The 22,703-nt window shown below is 35.4% G+C and overlaps 1 protein-coding gene across 2 annotated transcripts in view; it reads right to left on the reverse strand.

Annotated features, from left to right (window-relative positions):
• The window catches only part of BBS7 (Bardet-Biedl syndrome 7), a 46,470-nt gene that overhangs the window by 2,336 nt on the left and 21,431 nt on the right, over positions 1–22,703 (reverse strand). For both annotated transcript variants that reach the window (XM_004386847.2, XM_023741140.1), the window contains exons 9-18: positions 20,719–20,803; positions 19,665–19,767; positions 17,841–18,033; positions 16,558–16,632; positions 14,173–14,238; positions 9,916–10,055; positions 4,965–5,129; positions 1,577–1,686; positions 1,377–1,480; positions 1,116–1,239 (exon numbers count right to left, since the gene is read on the reverse strand). In XM_004386847.2, the coding sequence (XP_004386904.1) occupies positions 1,116–1,239; positions 1,377–1,480; positions 1,577–1,686; positions 4,965–5,129; positions 9,916–10,055; positions 14,173–14,238; positions 16,558–16,632; positions 17,841–18,033; positions 19,665–19,767; positions 20,719–20,803 (1,165 nt within the window). The remainder of the gene's footprint in view (positions 1–1,115; positions 1,240–1,376; positions 1,481–1,576; positions 1,687–4,964; positions 5,130–9,915; positions 10,056–14,172; positions 14,239–16,557; positions 16,633–17,840; positions 18,034–19,664; positions 19,768–20,718; positions 20,804–22,703) is intronic.

A 22,703-nucleotide genomic window follows, 5' to 3' on the forward strand; every position in this document is an offset into this window, starting at 1 on the left:
GGCAATCTGCTCTCATAAAGGTTACAGCCTAGGAAACCCTATGGGGCTGTTCTACTCTATCACACTGGGTCACTCGGAGTCAGAATTGACTAGATGGCACACGACGGCAACAACACGAACCGTAACAGAGCCCTGGTGGCACAAACCAAAAGGTCGGTGGTTCAGACCCACCCAGTGGCCCTGTGGGAGAAAGACCCAGAGATCTGTTTCCGTACGTTACAGCTTAGGAGACCCTAGGGGCGAGTCTGCTCTGCCACGTGGGGTTGCTATGAGGCGAAATCAACTCAAGGGCACCTAACAACAACATGCACAACAGGTTTTGTGTAAAAATAACTAACAACCCTGTTTTTCAAAGCTATTCCTTCCTTCCGCCCTCCCCTCAACCAGCCTCTCATTTTCTCTCTTATTTCACTTTGCGAAATACCCAACTTCTCACCACCAAAGCAAAATGAGTTCTGAACTGTAAACTGACAAGGTGTGCATGTATATATATGTATATATACGTGCGTGTGTGTGTGTGTGTGTGTGTGTGTGTATAAACCAAAACCCATTGCCGTCGAGTCTGTTCCGACTCATAGCGACCATACAGGACAGAGAGCTGCCCCACAGGGTTTCCAAGGAGTGGCTGGTGGATTCGAACTGCCAACCTTTTGGTTAGCAGCCAAGCTCTTAACCACTATGCCATGTACATATACACATATACATATATGTATCCCTTATTAAATTTTGCCTTAAAAACATTAAATGCTCCATGTTGGTATTTCATAATAGTCACAAAACCTGAAAAATATTTATGTAATATATGGCCTAAATTCTAATGCTTTATAGCCTATATTCATTTTATACTGTTTCTTCTTATATATAAATTAATTCATCACAGTATACTTATTTCATGTCTTAATTTTTACTTAAATTTTATCAAGTAAAAATATTAAATATTAAAACTAACTCGACAAAATATAGAACTATTGCTATAGTGCTATGAATTGGTTTTCACTAATTTCATGACTGCTGCAATCTTCGTGTGTCTCTTTCTCCCCAGTTTCACATGCTCCTTCGCAAACAGCCAGTTGAAAAAAGATATATAGCAAGGTATTATAGACGAGCCCACTAACCATAGAGCCTTTCAAGATGTGCAGGTTGTTTTTTGTATTCTTCCTGCAGGTGATCTGCCTCTTCTAGAATACAGCGATATTCTGGTATCAGAAAGTTTGTATTTCCCTCATGAACCTGCAATTCCTTATTTAAAATTAAAAAAACAAACAAACAGAAGCACCTTAATGTTCGAAATTCACTCTAAGTGTACTAGTAAAGTATTTACAATTTTAGAAATTCCATCACAATAATGATCATGAGTCCATGATACACATGCTTACCTTTAAAGCATCAATTAACTGCACTTTCTTAGCCAAAAGCAACTGGTACTCCAGTTTTGGGTGAATTAGCTTTAAAGTGTGTTTGACTGATACTTCATTTATCTCTAGAAGGAGGTGAGCCAGGACAATTAGTCACAGAAACATTCTTATTATAACAACAAAAAAGCAGAAAGAATGATTAGTTTTTCTTTTCTTTTTACCGTATGCTATGTTGAGGTTAATTTTCCTTTTTGTAGCTTCTTTAGAGAGCACATCTTTTAGGATGGATATAGTAGAAATGTTGTCAGATTTAAAAACTCCTTCTCCTTTTCTATAAAATTAATATATATTTTTTTAAAGAAGAGCTTTAGAAAGTAGTCCAGTAAATACATATTTTGTGACCAGAACCTAGTGTTCAGATTTCATTTTAGATTTTTCTCTCTCTATATATATATATGTAAAATTGTTAATGTAAAGCTTATTTAAACAAGTAACCTTTTACTGTTACTATATTAACTCAGGCTCTGAACCTACTCATAAAGCTAAACAAAAGATGCTAGCTATATGCCTCCTAAAGATAGGACAATTTTTATGTTCTTCACTTAAAGTTTTGTTCTTTATTTTCACTACTAACATTTACAAAAGCTAATCCCTTCAGTATAATTCATTTAGAATGAATGATTTACTTACACATAAGTAAGTCTGTACTTTTCTGTTGTAGTCACATAAATTACAACATGACTATATGCTTCATCGTTACAAAGGAAATATGAAATCAAACCTGAAAGAGTAACATCTGCTGTTCTTCTATAGCCAGCATACACTGCCACTTCTTACAGTCATAGGAGCTATATTTTTCTTTGAGAAACTTCCTTCTCTTTCTCTCCCCCTTCTCAATTCCATATGGTTTCAGTGGAACTGGCCTCAACCTCATTTCTAGGACTTCAGAAGGAGCCATTTGGCAGTGTATTCTACCCTCCTGACTACAGTGGTCAGAGCTGGGCAGTGATACTCAATCCTGAGGCTTCTACTGGAAGTATCAGGAAAGAGAGGCTCTAGAGCAGCTGAAAAGATACAAGGCTGGATGTAGCTCCTGTGACCACCATGCCGCTACGTGGAAAAGCCAACAAAGACAGAGGAGAGCTGGGCAATGGAAAGGGACAAAGGCCTGATGGTATCAGTTAAGCCACTGGATCAAGTTGTACCTGAGGCTGATTACCCCATTATGTGAACCAATAAATTCCTTTTTTTTTTTTTTTTTTTGGTTAAGTCTGCTTTAATTTGTTTCTTTTTATGTGACCAGAAGTTTCCTAATTAATATATAGCATTTTTCCTATATTCAATGTTGACTTTTTATTTGGTTTTCAAACAGAAATAATTTTATTTACTAGCTACAGACATTACATTTTTTTTCTAGAAGGCTGAATTAACACACCCTTACTATTTCACTCCCAATTATGTCTTAGAAATCATGAGCTTTGTCTCTAGTCTTTAATCTGTTAACAGAAGTTATTTATTAATGGTGTACAACGTTTATTTTAATCACAACAATTCAATTATTTCTATTCCTTAGAAAGAAAAGCAAAACTCAGAGAGTTAAGTAACTTAGCTAAGATCATACAGCTGGTAAGTGACACGGCCAACATTCAAACCTAAGTATATCTGCCTCCAAAGCACATGCCTCTATACTACCCTCCATATGTATGTATTTTATTTAGGCACCCAAAAAACTATTATTGAACACCTACTACGTGCAAAGCCATGTGTTAAGTACTTGGAGGACACAAAGATAACTAAGAAATAGACACTGCTCACGAGAACTTACAGTTAATTTAAAGAGACAAGCATACATAAAAATTATAAACTTCAAGCTTGTTATTGTTGTTAGGTGCTCTTAAGTCAATTTTTCGACTCATAGTGGCCCCATGTGACAGAGTAGAACTGCCCCGCAGGGTTTTATAGGCTGTAATCTTTACAGAAGCAGATCTCTAGGTCTTTCTCCTGTGAAGCAGTTGGTAGGTTCGAACCGCTGACCTTTCAACTCGTAGCTGAGCACTTAACCACTGTGCCACCATATAACAATAAATACCAGAACAAGTCAAAATAAAATGCTATGGGAACAGAGAAGAGAATCAAACAAGGCTTCAAAACCCAGCTATTGAGTTGGGTCTTTCAGAATAAGTACTTTTGACTGTTAAAGAATAGTTAAGGACACAGAGAGCAAAGAGCAAAAGTCTGCAATTATAAAAATATATAATGTGCTAGGAGCATGCCACATTGTCTGCTGTGATTAAAGTATGATGTTCATGGCATGGTGGTATTTCAAAACAGGACTAACTTACAGATTTAGGCACAGATAAGCTCGCCTGGAGGGTACCTCTACAGAACTTAGACTAAAAGTGGTTAGATTTCTGGAGGGTTCTTGGTCTTAAAAGGCTTCATTCTCAGGTAAGATTATGTGTTCACTGCTGTTTCTAGAACTCAGTGGTGGAAGCACAGAAGTAGAATACCTCAGTAATCTGTTTAGGGAAAGAATCCCTAGGAAGCAAAGGCAAAGAGAGGATAAGAAGTCCTCCACCACCAAAACAAACAACCTAAATTAAACATGGGAGAGAAATAAGAATGCAAAGACCTTGAAGAATGAGGGTATAAGCTCAAAGAGCAGACAGAGAAATCAGTCTTGCTAGACTAATTCACTTTCAGAGATAGGAACAAAGGAGAAGGAGAAGTTCAGCCTCTACTGTATTCAGAAATAGAGAAACTATGGAGCCCACGGAGCCCTGGTGACGCAGTGGTTTAAGAGCTCGGCTGCCAACCAAAAGGTCGGCAGTTCAAATCCACCAGCCACTCCTTGGAAACCCTATGGGACAGTTCTACTCTGTCCTGTACGGTTGCTATGAGTCAAAACTGACTTGACAGCAGTGGGTTTGATTTTTTGGGTTTTATGGAGCTCATAGGAGATGACCGCTAAGCAAGTAGGAAGTGGGAAGGAGTGCAGCTGGGATCCTGAGAAGTGTCCTCCACACTGTAACATGATAACCTCAAAAGCCTGCCTGGTCCTCTGAAATTTAATTTATTTCATATTTTTGCATAAAGAAATTCAATTGGAATACATTTTGGAATTAGGACAAATGTTCAAATCAATCTGACAAGGACTGACATCTTTACAATGTCTTCATATTGATGACTATAGACTATATTACTCCATTTAATCAAGTCTTTTATGTCAATCAAATTTACAGCTTTCTTCACTTAAGTTCTCTATATATAATTAAGAATATATAATTAAGAATATTCCTCTGGATTTTATGTGGCTATTTTCTAATTGTTATTGCTATTCTGAAATGACTCTTTTTAAACAATGTATTTTCTAACTGGTTATTGCTGAAAAATTAGGAAAGGTATTGATCTCTCCATATTCATCTTTATTGAATCATTTTTCTAAACTCATTCTACTTGTTTTTCAATAGATTCTCTTGAATGGTCTAGGTTTTCAATCATATTATTTTCAAATTATTCCTGCCTTAAACTTAAAGCAAATGAAAACCTAGAAGCTCCATTTACTTATATAAAAACAACAGTTGTGAACCAGTAATAAGTACGACTTACCTGTAGGTACTTTCAAGTTGTGTATCCAGGAAGGTGTTCTGAAAGTAAAATGTCACACATTCTTCTGCTGGAGGTTTTTCAGGAACTTCAGGAAGGCAAAAAACCACCCAGGAGTGAACTTCAGCAAAACTGAACTGGCCTGTTAGAGTCAATGTATTCATGGGTCTGTAATTTAGTAACAGAGCACACATTTGTGTATAAGAATATGTGGATATAGACTATATATACAACACATGAACAAGTAGAATTTTACAATAGTAGCTAAACAAATATGAAAGCACTCATTTAATTTTTCTCAGATTAATCTTACACACTAAGTAAAGGAACATTTCCATTTAATAAAAAAATTTACATGCTTTGTGCTAGGTGTCCTACTATTTAGTAGAGTGGCATAAATACTTTTTTTTTTTTCCATTATAACACGTTTTACAAATAAAACCCAATTTACTTGGGTAGATTTCATTTTTGAAAAGTTCAGCTAGTACTTCTATATAAACTATAAAACATTCTCACACAAGAGTCTCCTTAAGAAAAGAATCAACCTAGTGTGAAGGCAACGGGTGAGGCTCTGGAGTAAGACAGACATGGATTGGAAACCCTGCTCCACTATTTACTAGCTGTGTACCATTGGGCAAGTTAGGAAATACTACTTTCTTATCTTGAAGGAATACGGGTTAATACATCCTATCCTGCAAAATCATACAATTAAAATTTTTTTTTTAAATTAAAAAAAAAAAACTTGTCCTACATATATTTAAAACAAATCAAATGGATAATTATACAGAATTAATAAAACGTAAACTTTATAGAATTAAAGATTCAGAAGGAACTTTAATAGGATACAGAACTAAGGACTAAAAATGAGAAGAAAAAGCTGCAAATATCTATTAATAATCAGAATGTGGAATGTACGAAGTATGAATCTAGGAAAATTAGAAGTTGTCAAAAATGAAATGGAATGCATAAAGATTGATATCCTAGACATTATGAGCTGAAATGGACTGGTATTGGCCATTTTGAATCAGATAATCATATGGTCTACTACGCCAGGAATGACAAATTGAAGAGGAATGGCGTTGCATTCATCATCAGAATGAACATTTCAAGACCCATCCTGAAGTACAACGCTGCCAGTGATAGGATAATATCCATATGCCTACACAGAAGACCAATTAATACAACTATTATTCAAAATTACGCACCCACCACTAACACCAAAGATGAAGAAATTGACGATTTTTACCAACTTCTGCAGTCTGAAATTGATCAAACTTGCAATAAAAACACACTGATAATTACTGGTGACTGGAATGCAAAAGTTGGAAACAAAGAAGGATCAGTAGTTGGAAAATATAGCCTTGATGACAGAAATGATGCTGGAGATCAAATGGTAGAATTTTGCAAAACCAAAAAACATCTTCATTGCAAATACCTTTTTTCAGCAACATAAAAGGCAACTATACACGTGGACCTTGCCAGATGGAATACACAGGAATCAAATCAACTACATCTGTGGAAGGAGACAATGGAGACGCTCAATATCATCAGGCAGAACAAGGCCAGGGGCTGACTGCAGAACAGACCATCACTGCTCATATGCAAATTCAAGTTAAAGATAATTAGATCAAGTCCACCAGAGCCAAAATACAACCTTGAGATATCCCACCTATATTTAGAGACAATCTCAAGAATAGATCTGATGCACTGAACACTAATGACCAAAGACCAGACAAATTGTGGAATGACAGCAAGGACATCACACATGAAGAAAGCAAGATGTCATTAAAAAGACAGGAATAAAGAAAAGACCAAAATAGATGTCAGAAGACTCTGAAACTTGCATTTGAACGTGGAGTAGCTAAAGCAAATGGAAGAAATGATGAAGTAAAAGAGCTAAACGGAAGATTTCAAAGGGCACATCAAGAAGACAGAGTAAAGTATTATCATGAAATGTGCAAAGACCTGGAGATAGAAAACCAAAAGAGAAGAACACGCTTAGCGTTTCTCAAGTTGAAAGAACTGAAGAAAAAATTTAAGCCTCAAGTTGAAATACTGAAGGATTCTACGGGGAAAATACTGAACGACTGGGGAAGTACCAAAAGATGGAAGGAATACACAGAATCACTGCACCAAAAGAGAACTGGTCGACTTTCAACCATTTCAGGAGGCAGCATGTGATCAAGAACTGATGGTATTGAAGGAAGAAGTCCAAGCTGCACTGAAGCATTGGCGGAAAACAAGGCTCCAGAAATTGGCGGAATACCAATTGAGATGTTTCAACAAACGGATGCAGCATGGGAAGCCCTCACTTGTTTATGCCAAAAAATTTGGAAGACAGTTACCTGGCCAACCATCTGGAAGAGATCTATATTTGTGCCCATTCCAAAGAAAGGTGGTCCAACCAAATGTGAAAATTATCAAACAATATTAATATCACACACAAGTAAAATTTTGCTAAAAATCATTCAAAAACAGTTGCAGTACATTGGCAGGGAACTCCCAGAAATTCAAGCCAGATTCAGAAGAGGACATGGAATGACGGATATCACTGCTGATGTCAGATGGATCTTGGCTGAAAGCAGAGAATACCAGAAAGATGTTTACCTGTGTTTTATTGACTATGCAAAGGCATTCTACTGTGTGGATCTTAACAAATTATATAGACTGAGAGGCAATCGTTAGAGCAGAAGAAGGGGATACTGCGTGGTTTAAAGTCAGGAAAGGTGTGTGTCACGGTTGTATCCTTTCACCATACTTATTCAATCTGTATGCTGAGCACATAATCCAAGAAGCTAGACCTTATGAAGAAGAATGCAGCATCAAGACTGGAGGAGGACTCATTAAGAACCTGCGTTATGGAGGTGACATAACCTTGCTTGCTGAAAGTGAAGAGGACTTGAAGCACTTACAGAAGATCAAAGACTACAGCCTTCAGTATGGATCTCATCTCAACACAGAGAAAACAAAATCCTCACAATTGGACCAATAAGTAACATCATGATAAACAGAAAAAAGACTGAAGTTGGCAAGGATTTCATTTTACTTGGATCCACAATCAACGCCCATGGAAGCAGCAGTCAACAAATCAAACGATGTATTGCAATGGGCAAATCTGCTGCAAAAGACCTCTTTAAAGTGTTAAAGGCAAAGATGTCACTTTAAGGACTACGGTGTGCCTGACCCAAGCCATGGTATTTTCAATCACCTCATATACATGTGAAAACTGGACAATGAATAAAGAAGACGGAAGAAGAATTGATGCCTTTGAATTATGGTGTTGGCAAAGAATATCGAATATACCATGGACTGCCAGAAGAACGAACAAATCTGTCCTGGAAGAAATACAGCCGAGTGCTCCTTAGAAGCAAGAATGGCAAGATTTCATCTCACCTACTTTGTACACGTTATAAGGAGGGACAATCCCTGGAGAAGGACATCATGCTTGGTAAAGTAAGCGTCAGCGAAAAAGAGGAAGACCCTCAGCGAGATGAACTGACACAGTGGGCGCAACAATGGGTTCAAGCATAACAATGATTGTGAGGATGGTGCACCAGGCAGTGTTTTGTTTTGTTGCACTCACAGCCGCTATGAATCGGAACGACTGGAGGGCACCTAACAGCAGCAACAACAGAGTTAAGGAACCTCATAGTTAGGACAGCTGGTATCATTCAGACCAACCTTCTCATTTGCAAATAAGAAAACTAAGGTCCAGAGAAGACTGAATTATTTCCCCAAGTCACAAAGGAACAGATACAAGATTATAATTCAAGTCTCCTGATTGCTAGTTTGCTGTTCTTTCCACCACACCGTGCTGCCTCCATTAACCCAGCTTGACTTCTAAGCAGGAAGATACACTAAAACGAATGAATCTATTCTCTCTTTGATGTTTTCCAGAAATTTTCCTTAGGAAGATTCCCTCCTTACATCTAATTACACACCTTTTTAAATTATAAACTACAATAGAAAGAACATGAGTCTTGGCCTCAAATCATAGCTCTTATATACGTATACGTTTCTGGGTTTACATTTCTCATTTGTAAAATGGAGATATTAGTACCTGTCTTGCTGTACAAATTAAATGATAATATATCATTATCTGGCACAGAGAAAACATTCAGTAATTGTTAAGTTTCTTTCCTTTTCCTTCCATTTATGTCAGTGGTCTCTCATCTTCAGAAAAAAAAAAAGAGAAACTACAAACAGGATTCTTAAATTGGAAGGGAATTCAGATATCACAGGGACTACCACAACCGAAGGTCAGCAGTTCGAACTCACGAGTGGCCCCATGAGAGCAAGATGTGGCAGTCTGCTTCCTAAAAGACTACAGCCTTGGAAACCCTATAGGGCACTTTTACTCTGTCCTATAGGGTTGCTGTGAGTGAGAATTGACTAGACAGCAAGGGGTGTGGTAGAGTATCACAACCAATTGTTCTAACAGTATTCCTTGAGGTGAAACAGAAAGGGAATGTAAAGTTTGAGGCTAACACAAAAAGGTCCTGTTGACAAAGTACTCAGTGATCTAAATGTTAGACATTATTTACTCAGGTAGGTGTTTAAGAGATACAACTGCTATTTCAATGATCTCAGAACGGTTGCTGTGGTGGTAATCCCGTGTGTGCAGAGTAGAACCGTCCCACAGGGTTTTCAGCAAACTGCCAGGCCTGTCTCCTCAAGTGCCTCTGGGTGGTTTCCAACTGCCAACCTTTCAGCTAGTAGTTCAGGGCTTAACCATTCACAGCACTGAGAAAGAAAGGACAGTCCAACTCGAACTAGCCTATGAAATAACACAGATAATCTTCTGTTTATCAGAAATATTAAATCCATAGTATTTAAAATATTGATTTTTTAAAGTGTGCAAGGGGTTACCAGAATGTGTACTATAAAAGTAAAAAAACAATTTATCTGAACTGTGTACTATCCTAAAAATAAACTGCTCTCTCCTTTGTCCTACCTGCCATGATCAATAAAGTGAGTTCTTTGATGAAGTGAAAGGGGTTTGATCTGGTACTGGCAGACCTGACAGGTTTTGGGTTGAATTCTTGGGGTCACATAGGCTTGAAGTGTGCCATACTGGCCTTCAATTGAGCGAATCTGATTCAATACAAAAGAAGAAAGAAAATAAGAATAATCTAGGAACATAAATACATCTTTAAAATGTTCAACACAAGTAATCGAGTACTTATGCTTTAATCTCTTCTGTAATATTTGGAAGAAAATAATGATACTGTATTAAACAACTAATTTTTACCACTAACGGAAAATTAAAAGGTTTTGGCAGTAACAGCAAAGTTAATCTGTAAGTCACCTCCCCCCGTATTTTCAGCTGGCTTATCCGTACTTCCTAATGCTCCTTCGCTCTAGATACTCTCACACTACCCGTCACATCCAAAACAAAGGTACACATGAAAATTCACATAAAAAATTGCTAAAATCGAGACATTTTTGTTGAAGGGATAAAAGAGTTTCCCAAATAACTGAAACGTATGGGGGATACCTCATTTTTTAAAAAATGTGGGTATTACAGCATATAGCTATTGCTACAAAAATCTACAAACGGGAAAAAAAAAAAAAAGTTTCCAAAAACTTAATTCGTGCTTTTCAGTAAAAACAGAGAAGCGTAACAATAATGTAATTATGACATATTTAGATTGGAAGATTCTTTTGGGCTATTTTGAATATGGCTGCTTGGTTGAGATTTCAAAACACTTAGAAAATAATAATTCACTACACTGTGAAGACTTAATTTTAGAGGCGCTGGTAAACTGTTCAGCTTCTCCTTCCTACCCTCCTTCCAGCTCCTCTGTTCCACATTCATGGGATGGATTACAGTCCTTTTATACTACAAAGGTATCCTCTCTAATTGAAGTAATGTTTTAATTCATACTTTTCCTGGCACGTAAGGGAAAAAAAAAAATCAATGTTTTACTTAAATGGGAAAAATACATAAAAAGCAAGATATTTTACAAATGCTGCACTGAATGGGGAAGAAAAAAAATAAAAGGATAAAGAATAAAAATATAGAAAGGAAATATTTTTATGATAAAGCTACATATTTTGGAAGTTTATTTTTAAAGGGTAAGCTTTAACTGGCAGCAGACTTTTTTTTTTACAATACAATCATGCTTTTTCTGATTATACACTAAATCATATCCATTATTAATAAATTCAAACAAAAAAGAAAAATTAGAACAAATAAGTCACCTGAAATCCTATCACCCAGAGATGACCATTATTATTATTTGGGTAGTCACATTTTCATTAATGTCTCTATGCATATGTACAAACACAAATACATAATTTAACATGAATAAATTCTCTTTAAATCATACTTTGAGTCTCAGAACATCACAACACCTGGAAAAAAGTTAGTTTTTAATTCTTAAATCACAGATTAAAAAAAAAACTTGCTTTTATTTCTAATAATCACATTTCCCTTATCTTTGCCTCTTCTATTACCCATGTTTCTTTTCATACCTGTCTCCATATTTATATCATTATGTATTTATATCATTTTATATGCATACATACACATACACACACACACACATACACGGATTTTTTCCCTGCATTTTGTGTTAATTCATGGTATTCCCTCCATGTTAATGGGTGTAGCTCTAACTCATTCTTTATAGTAGCTAAATAATATGCCATGGTATGGAGAAACAGGTATTTATTCAACCACTTAATTATTAATAAGTTTTCACTGTTACCACTTTTCTGCTTCTACAAACAATGCTGCAATTAATTACATACACATGTATGTAGATACTGTTGTTGTTCGATGCCATCGAATCTATTTCAACTCACAGTGACCCCAAGTGACAGAAAAGAACTGCCCCACAGGGTTTTCTAGGCTGTCATCTTTACAGGTGCTCCTTAGAAGCGAGGACGGTGAGACTTAGTCTCATGTACTTTGGACATGTTGTTAGGAGGGACCAGTCCCTGGAGAAGGACATCATGCTTAGTAAAGTAGAGGGTCAGCAAAAAAGAGGAAGACCCTCAATGACACAGATTGACACAGTGGCTGCAACAATGGTCTCAAACATAGCAAGAATTGTGAGGATGGCGCAGGACCAGGCGGTGTTCTGCTCTGTTTTACACAGGGTCGCTATGAGTCAGAGGTGACTTGCTGGCACCTAACAACAACCACCTTTACAGAAGCAGATCAAAAAGTCTCCCACAGAACCGCGGGGTGGGTTCGAACCGCCAACTCTGGTTAGCAGCCAAGTGCTTAAGTGCCACCAGGGCTCCTTTATGTATATACTACTATGATTTTATTGCTATAAAATAGATTCTCTAAATTGGGGCTAATGCCTGTTTTCCAAATTGGCTGTACCAATTTACATTTCCACCAGCTGTAATTGAAAGTGTCCTTTTCTTTATCCCTGCCACCTAATGACTTTGCTGTTTAAAATTTTTGCCAGTCTATTAGATAAGCAGTAATCACTTTTTGTTATTTTAATTTCTCTGAGTAATAATGAGGTAGAATTTTGTTTTTTTTTTAATGTTTATTAGCCATTTTGAGTCCCTCTTTTGTGAACTGCCTATCCATATCCTTTGCCTATTTGACTTATTGGGTTTATTGGGTGATCTTTTTTAATAACAATTTATGGATAATCTTTATATTTTATTGACAGTCACCCATTTTCTGGATGATAACTAATTTTTTTTCTTTTAATAATTAGGTACTTAATTTATCTGAATTTATTTTTTATATATGGCACAAAATAAGAACCCACTTAATTTTTTTTCTAGATGGATGCCAGTTGTGCTACACTAATTTTTAAACGAAACAGAAATTTTTCCTAAATAGAAATTTCATGTATTAACTTCCCATAAATGTATACTGGGCTTTATTTTTAGATTCTCTCCTGTTGCATAACCCATTTATTTATGCCTTGGAAATACCCTACACTGTTTTTATTACAGCAGTTTTATAGTATGATTTACCATGTGGCAAGGCAAGTTTCACCTTAAATTTTACTTTTTCATAATTTTCCTGGCTTTTTCAGACATTTATTTTCTCTCTGAACTTGATAATTATTTTATCCAATTTTAAAAAAAGGAAACTTTTTTCCCCAAAATTTTAGGCCTGCTTCCTAATTTACTGGCATAATTTTGCTTAGTGATACATAATTTAAAATGTTTAACTAGGCTACTTACTCATAAAATATGTTTAAGTATATTCTTTTAGAAATAAATTTATTCCAGTTTTCAGTTTTTCTTTCAAAACACATAAAGGGAAACTTATGTAGACCAAAATAAATTGTTTAGAAAACAAATCACATTTAATTCGAACTTCTCTTAACCAGATGTGAAAAAATTATCGTGTAACAGCATTTCTCTTGAAAAAACATACTTTGAGTCTCAGAACATCAGCAACACTAGGAAAAAAGTTACAGTTCTTCATTCTTACATCATAGGTGTATTAAAAATAAAAATTAAAAAAAATCTCACACTACGAATTAAATAATTAAAATAGACATATGCTAGGCTCAATACTTAACTGTAAAAACGATATTACTAAAGTTTAAAAGGTTTTCTCTACAATAGATGATGATAAATGACATCACTGGAATGCAATCAGCAAAAGAGACTGTAGGAAATTATAAGGCAAATGGACCAGACACTTTAATAACTAAGTTACCTTATTAGAACCATAATTGCATAAAAACAAAACCAGTGGAATTTGAATACTGAATATCTGATGATATTAAAGAATTAATCTTATTTTTTTCTTAAGGTGATAACAGTAGTATGATTATGTTTTAAAAAGTACTTATCTTTTAGCGAGACATACTGAAATATTTATTAATGAAATTATATTTTATATTTGCTTTAAAATAATTTTCAGTGGGAGTGATAGCATAAATAAGATTGGCCATGAGTATTGATCAAGTTGAGTGATAATTACATGGAGATTCACTACTTTATGTTTGAAAGTTTCCATAGCAGAAAATTATAAAAAAATTTTTAGTTAGAGGAAACTTTAAAATGTACAATTTTAGACAAGGTGATTGACTGAGTGCTAATAATAGATAGTGGTTTGGACTAAATTAAAACTAACAAGTAATTCAAATTCATTTCTCCAATATGACTCATTTCAGAGAGAAATTCCAAGCAAAGAAATTATGTCAGATGTTGCAAGATGTAGTAAAGAAAAAAAAAGTTCAAACATTCAAGTGAAGGTAATTTCTAACATTTTTACCTTGAGTTCCAGCCTTGTGGTATTTGCTTGGCACCGATAAGTGGCGAGAAGGAAGTTGTCATTTGACTGGGAAGATTAAAAGTTAAGGAGAAAAATGAATCCATGTTTTTAATGAAAACAGCATCAATAATAATGATGGTTACCATTCACTGAGCACTCACCATTTGAGTGGCACTGTGCTAAGTGCTTTTCAAACATGTTCTCATTTATTCCCACCAACAATTCCATGCAGTCAAGTTTTACTAATAAGTTCTAACATATGAAGAAACTGAGGCTATGAGAGGTTAGGTAACTTTCCTATAGCTTGTAAATGATGAAAGGAGAATTCAAATTCAGATCTTTAAGACTCTTAAAGCTTAAAGCTCTTTCTACCTTGACTCTCTACAATAATATTTTTAAACATTAAGAGTTCTTCTAAAAATTTAACTGTCAATGCAAACTCCTAATATTTATATAATACAGACATGTACAATAATGTTTGATGTTGAATGTCTTTCATTTTCACAAGTATTTATAGAGGACTGAGAAATATCTCTGTATCCCCAGCAAATATCACAGTGCCTGGCATACTGTAGGCACTCTATGTTTGTTGAATTAAATTGAAGATGTTACTTCAAATACTATAACTTCTTGAAATTGAATATTAAACTACTAAAAATGAAAAAATATATATATGGATGCATAAATCACAAAAAGAGGCAAAGCAATATGAAACATGCAATTTTCATGTATTGCTATTTCCCTATTTTTATGAAATAAGTAAAGAAATATAAAGGATGCTAAAACCAAAAAGAAAATTTAAATCATTTACACTTAGTAAACACAGGATCAGTCGACTTAAAAAATAAATTTACTCGAGTGATTAAAAACAAACGTTATATAATGACATTTATGGATGAAATGATACAGATTAAAAGAGAGAAAATGTCTCAGATTAGCTTTAAAATAATCTAGCTCTGGGGGGTAGGGGGAGAGTAAAGAGAATAAAACAAGACTGGCCATATGCTGAAGTAAGTAATGAGTACATGGAGGTTATTATACTATTCTTTCTCATTTTGTGTATACTTGAAAAATCTCTGTAAATTGAAAAAAAAAAAAGCCAGGAAAATAGAGTTTAAATTAGTATAAAATGCTCATTTCAAATAATCTTGTAGTAGTATGAGTAAAACAGGCTACTTTTTCATAGTAATATAGGATTTAAGACTTTATGTTAACTTGCTTTTTTAAGTGGTCATAAAAACACAGATCCTAATTTTTTATATTTTGTTCTCAAACAGGGATGATAAACTATAATAGAACTGTTCTAAAATTGCTTATCAAGAAGAAAACCTCTACTATGAAATTATGCTGAAAATTATTCTCCAATATCATTACCAACTTTTTTCTTTATCTACTCTTTTTATTCCATCCTTTTTTTTAAATCTGTAACTACCTGCAACTCTAGTTACTGTCTCCTTTTGTTCTGGCTTGCCTTCTCCAAGCAGCTAATCTAGAACCTATTTTCACCCTGACTTCTCTTTAGTAGCCACACCTAGCTCTGAGACTGCTAGTCTTCTCCTTCTAAGCATAAAGAAGTGAATGTAGTAAGCATGCCCAAAGCACAGGCATGATAGTGTCACAGGTGCTTTCTATATAGTAAGTGCTCAACAAATATCTGCAAAATGAAGGTTAAGTAGGCATTCAACAAGTCCAGAAAAAGTAAGGAGGACTGGGAAGAACAGACAAGTGAAATAAATCGTGCTCAAATGCAAAGATACGTGAAGCTATTATCATTTTCAAGTAATTTTAAGACCTTCAGTTTGGCAGAAATAGGGACAGGAGGTAAGAGCTGGTGAGAGAGAAGGCAGAGATGTAATCAAGAGCTAAATCATGGAAAGTTTTCTATGCCACAATGAGGAACTGAGCCTTACATCCTGCAGGAAATAAGGAATCTTCCAAAGGTTTTGAGAAAAGAAACGACGCAGTGATGTATGTTAGGAAGATCTCTCTGGTGGCAGTGTACAGCACAGCCTGGAGGTAGGAGGCAAGACTGCAGGCAGAGAAACTAGTTAGAGTAGTAGTTCAAGAGATTATGAGGGCCTGGACTAAGTTAATAGAAGTGGGAATGAAACAGAGTAGAGGTATGAGAGCCACAGAGACAGAGCTGACAAAACCTGGTGACTCACTGGATATAGAAGATGATAGTGGAAAAATCTAGGACAACACCAAGGTTTCTCGATTATCTAACGACAGGGAGGAGAGAAGAAGCAGATTTTGATAGAAAGATTATGAAAGGAAAGACTGAAGACAAAATATCAAAGTCTAATAGCATTTATAGGCTTTAATCAAATAGCATAATAAAAATTAAAGCATCTAAATAATTCTTTATATTGCTGTTTTACTCACCTCCGAATCACAGCTGCTAAAGCTGACAACAGCAGAATTTTTATCCACATCAAGCAAATCTATTGGAACATCACTCTACAGTCAAAATTGAAAAAAAAAAAAAAGTTGAGATGGAAAACCTAAAACTTTTTGCAAAATATACTTTCTCTAGGGGTTATACTTAGTTCCACTTTATGTTCATCTTCAAATCTGAGAGTATAAATTCCCTTAATTTATATTGAATAGTATGTGCTTCCAGAAAATAAATAAAGGATAGATGTTTTTTTACAATCATCTATTTTTTTCTAATCTGGATAATAAGAGATCACAGAATATCATCTCTCAACACCCACTTAAAAGTATAATCTTCCTGTTTTTGTCAATGCTAAAAGTGTTACCATCAGCTGTAAATCATTGTGTGGCCATTCTTATTACATCAGTTTATTTTTATCAATTTTAATTCCACCTGTAACACAAAAAGAAGACAGTTTTTTTTCTAGAGAACTAGCTGCCAGGACAGGGCTGTTGTACTGTGTCTCTGTTAACAGTGCCCTCAGCTGTTCAGTGCAGCAGCCCGCAGCATTCCTTAAGAGAGATTTTTACCTTTAAATTTTAAATAATCATCTGATCTTACCCCAACATCTTTCAAAAATTTGTCTCCCTCCTCCTCTGTTTTTTAATCATTTTCTGGTTAGTTTTCCATCTTTTGCTTGTTTTCCATTCATCCTACTATCATCCTTTTCAACTCCCTAAATCTCTTCCAATTTAAAGAAAAAATAAACATATTGATGAATGGAGTTATACGTTATTATTCCTAAATTTCACCCTTTAGGATTATCTACTTTGTCTACTGACCCACTTAGAAACTGGCGGGTTAATGAATAAGCTGTAATATAAGCTACCATTTTAGAATTTGGAGCTTAGAACAAGTTCTAATAAGGGCATTAAACACTGGAGTTCTCTAAGTCACAACTCTGTTGAGACTCTCTCAGAGGGCAGCCAAAGAAGAAAATCCTTACTAGTTTCTCCTTTCAGACATTCCTTAAAGTTTAACTCCATCTGTTTTTTGTTCATTTAATAAGCATAAGAGAAATACAAAGTAAAGATATAATTTAAATAATCTATGATCAAAGTGATTATCTTATGGAAATAAATAAGCTATTACATTTAAAATTACTGTTTAAAACTATGTGTTCAATAATAATTAGTGCATATTAGTTGGCAAAATAGATCTAGTCATAAAACATATATTATACTCAATTAGCTAAAAGTCCTTTACCTAAGAAATTAAACATTTTGTTTACCTGTATTAAGACATTATCTATTGCTGTCTGCACCTCTAAAATAAGGCTGTAGCTGGCATCATCTTTATTTAGTATAAATTTGTCATTTACACTAAATGAAGGTACTGCTGATTTTGCTTTGCTTGACTGAGAAGACTGTTGATACTTCTCTCTTTCCTGCAGCACCTTATACTGCAGATGTTCCAACTCACTCCTAGAGGAAAATACACATAGTTTTGTCACTGATAGTATAAACATTTGAGGTCCTAAAAATGTTTACAAATTTGAGTCATTTACTTCTGCAAAATAGTTTATTGTTTGAGCTAGAACTGTAACATCAATAGGAACAAAAATTTTGCTTCTATCAATGACCAAAGGATTCTACACTAGTTAACCTAATGTAAAAATTAAAACATCTATTCAGTCCCATATCAGCAATATTGAAAAAGAATTGTAAGTATCAAGGTAGGCTGGAAATAATCAGTTCAAACACAGGAATCTGGTTACTGCTCACAGTTGCATGTAGTACTACTCAGAATGGAAAATGACTATAGTGGGGCAGAGAAACAGAAGAAACCAAATGTGTGAAGCCTATCAGTAAGACATTAGGGGGGACAAACAAATAAGGAGGAGGAGGCTGCAGAGCATTAATGTTTTGAGGACAAGGGTGATATGAGCCAGTGGCACAGCTAAAGTTCCACCACGTATTGGAGAAGAGTCTGCTGAGATTGAACTGCACAGGCACAGCTTACAGCAGCTCTGGTTAAAGGATTCCTTCAGTGAGAAAAGCCATGTGCAAATGACATAAATGATAACTGAGGTAGAACGACATGCAGCTTACATAGCCCTCCTTTGGGGAGGAAAAGTCTAGGGAGGAGCCTGGAACGGATCTGTGCAATCAACAAAGGATAAGACTTATTCATTCAGGAAATATTTACTGAGTTCTAGGAACACCTAGCAGTGTTCTAGGCGCTGACTGAACAATACAGTAGAATCAGGAGGGGGTTGACTAGGTTCAGTAAGAGGTATTTACGGAAGATGTGGGATGGTAGTCACTAGACTTATTTGGTATCCCTGTGGCATGAACTAGGATATCCCTGCATGAATCTGGTATCCTCACTGCATGAACATTAGATAAGCACTTGCTCTCCTGGTGGCTTTGGTGAACTGGCTTGGCTAGTACAGCTGATATTCTGCTGCCTTGAAAACTTCTATAGCCCTCAACTACCACCAAAAAAGATCACGCCTCCTACCCTCGCAAAATTAGGAAGGATCAAAGGGGAGAAAACAAGCATTAAAAGCTTCAGCAGCTCATGCGTCTTCATCATATGAAGCAACTTAACATGAGACTGAGTCCCGTATCACAGGACCTGTGAAACTGGGCAGGTCATGCAAGCAACCCGTGTCAGAGGAAGTCAACAGTATTCAGTTCCAGTCAGAAAACTTAGAAGCCAAAGTTACAGAGTCCAAAGAATCCACAGGAGCAGTGAACACTAGAATTAATTAGGAATAGAGCCATTTGTGTTGGCTTCTTTCTGATGTCTGTGAAAAAAATACATTGCAACTACCTAGGCTAAACAAATGAAAAAATACAATCCTTGATCTAAGAAAGTCATTAACAGAACAGAGCATACAAAAAGTCTATTTCCAAAATAGTAATCAGCACTCAATGCTAATTTTCTTAAACTGATATACTTTCATTTTAAAGGTGATATGCTAATTAATGGTACCATTCCTTCCAATAAAAAATACTGCATATATAAGTAATAAATAAGAACAACAACACACTTTATGAAATGGGGTGCAGGCGGGGGGGGGGAGGGGGGACAAAAACCCCCAAGTTACCGTAAAGAAGAAATTTTATTCTGCATCTCCTGATTAATTTTCAGTTCTTCTCCTGGTCCACTTTCCTTATGAACAGGCTCGGTTGTCAGACCTGTGACCCAGCCTGGAGAGATGAATTACAATCATGCACCATTTAGTGTTGCTAGTGTTATCAAGAGATGTAGTATACATGGTATAGCGGAAGCTCCATTATGCACACCCCTTTATCCACCTACAGTAACCTCACTCATCCTAAGACCTTATTCCAGTCTTCTAAAAAAAAGAAAACTTCAGGCTGGCAAACATTCAAACCATAAAGATACCGTTTTAGCATTCCGTGATACACTGAAACCTGTGAGAGCCGGAAATCGATGGGACTGCCTTGTTTTTTCCAGGTCTTGCAAGTTTTTTGCCTTTGACAGGGTGCAGTGTTGCAACTTTTATATCACTATTAGTGGAAAATAGTAGAGTTTTCCTTCTCTAACAGGTTTCCGCCTTACACAGGTTCTGGCTTTCGCAGGTTTTACTGTATTGTTTTTTGCCTTAAATACTATAACGTGTCTAAGTAAGCCTTTCACTTTTTAACTTACTGTTTTCATTTTCAAGTATGGAATAGGTTACCACATTCTAGCAAATTAAAAAATAACTGGCATATCAGAATTCCCTTCCAAAAATTATTTCCATGGAAATTTAAACTCTCACATGACTATTGTGAGGATGCAAAAATGACCTACTCAAAAAGCAAGCAAGTTTTTTATAAGAAATGCACAGTATAAAATATAAACTTAATTTCAGTAAATATCCCTCTTTAAAGGAAAGAATTTCATTTTATTTTCAGAGATACTACACACATGCCAGGAACTCTTAAAAAGTATTCCTCAAGTATTAACTCTTTTATAAACTGACCTGCCCAAACTTCCCTCCTTATTTTTTACTAAATAAAGATTTTAATGCTACAGGTAAAAGTGATTTATGAGTAACACTTTTTAAATAGTAGTCATCAAAAGCAGTTTATAAAATCTACATCTTTTTTTATTGGTTCTTTCTCACAACTACCTGTTACCATTCACCTTACCTGAATATGTGGACACCACGATTTCATCATAGCCATCTGTCCCTATACAACCACCCTGGATAGATGTAACACTTTCAGACAAGGCCTAAAATAAATTTAAGATTAAGTACCTCATTAAAAACTAAAAATTTCACAGATAACATGTTAAGTTATAAAACTTATTTTCTTGTCTCCAGACATTCAATATATACTTTAAAAAAAACAAAAAACAAAAAACCTGTTGCTGTCCAGTCTATTCCAGCCCCATAGGGTTTCCAAGGAGCAGCTGGTGGACTCGAACTGCCAACCTTTTGGTTCGCAGCTGAGCTCTTAACCACTACGCCACCAGGGCTCTATATAAATGCTTACTATGTGTCTGCATTGAAATTAGACATACATCTTGCTTAAACTGCAGATAATTCTAATGTTTTTAAATTTGGGGAAAGAGCATTCATAGTAACTCTAGCATATCTGTGTGTACCACTTAGCTAACAGTATAGTCATCAAATGAGCAAATACAGTTTATTTATATAAATAAAGAAAAATAAGTTTTAAAAAAATGACATAAGCAAAGCTCTAATAAGTTTTGTCTGTTTTCTGAATTTCCTAGATCACATTCCATGTGTTTTCTCCAAATAGGTTTTTTAGATGAATAAAAAAGATGATAGCCTCTATGGAATCTTTAGGAAATTTGCTACTATGGAGAGAAATCAAGTTTTTCAGATGGTTCAGGGTTTACATCTCTTGAAGCAATACTTCACAACTTGTCTGACAATAATCACTTAGGTGGGTCAACTTGGAATCTGTATTTTTGAAAAGCACTGTAGGTCAGTGAATTTTAAACTATTTTGAAAGCAAGCAATAAATTTTACATTGCAATCCTGTACACACGTATACAGATCCACACAGAAGCATACACACAATGTACATACAAAGGTTTGTTTTGCATTCTGATATATTTCAATCCATTCCACTTCATTAAAAAAAAAATCTTCTGGCAACTCACTCATGGGATTTGACTAGCAGTTTGGAAAACACTGCTAAGTAATTCTTATCAGGCAAGGCTGAGAACCATGGTTTTAAAGGAGGGGCTGAAGGGAATGGGCACCAGGCAATCAACAAATGCTAGTTCTCTTCATGTTTCTTCTAAGAGGCAAACCTCTCAGCTCTTCTCAAATTAGGCTATGCTAGTTGTTCCTGAGGTTATTACCTGCAAAGGTTTTGTTACACGTCTGCATAAAGCTAGATGCACAGATGGGCTCTAATATCTGCATTTTAACAAGTACTCCAGCTGATCTTATATGCACTAGAGGTCTTCAAACTTTCTTGTTCATGTTCCTGCTAAAGTAAATTGTGAAAAAAAAAAAACTATGTATCTCCTTGTATTTTTAAGTTGCTTTCCCAGTTCTTCATCACAACTTTAAATGTAATTTCTGGAAAGTTGTAAATACTATCATTTTAAAACAAACTGTCACATCTTTTAATCATACCCAATAAATCTAAATACCAGGACAAATTGATACACACGATCATCAACTTAAAAAATATAGAAACAAATCCTTCTTAACAGTCAGGACTTTTACACTGTTCCCTCTTCTCCTTGCACTTTGATTTTCATTCCACTTCCCCAACATAATTTTATCTTAACGTAATACACTCTTACACGTGACACTTCTCATCCAACCAGAAAAAGACCTTGGTCAATCCTCAAAACATTGGCAAATGAATACATACAGGTTTAAGTTAAAAGGTTTAAGGTATGTATATATATTCTTTTTACAATTTGCCCCTTAACTTTTTTGATTAACCAAACCAACCACCAGTTCATACTGTGCTGATCTTCTCCAGATTAGGAAAACAACAAAGACAGGGACGTTGTGGATCCCAGAGGAAGTATTCACAGCCTAACCATAACCTGAAAATAGGATCTCTGTCATCAGACAACAGAATTAATAGTGAGAAGGTAGGATTTCTAAGTGCCAGACCTGGCAGAGGAGGGAAATGCT

This window comes from Trichechus manatus, unplaced genomic scaffold (assembly GCF_000243295.1).
Source record: "Trichechus manatus latirostris isolate Lorelei unplaced genomic scaffold, TriManLat1.0 scaffold00174, whole genome shotgun sequence".
In the NCBI taxonomy this organism is placed as follows: Eukaryota; Metazoa; Chordata; class Mammalia; order Sirenia; family Trichechidae; genus Trichechus; species Trichechus manatus.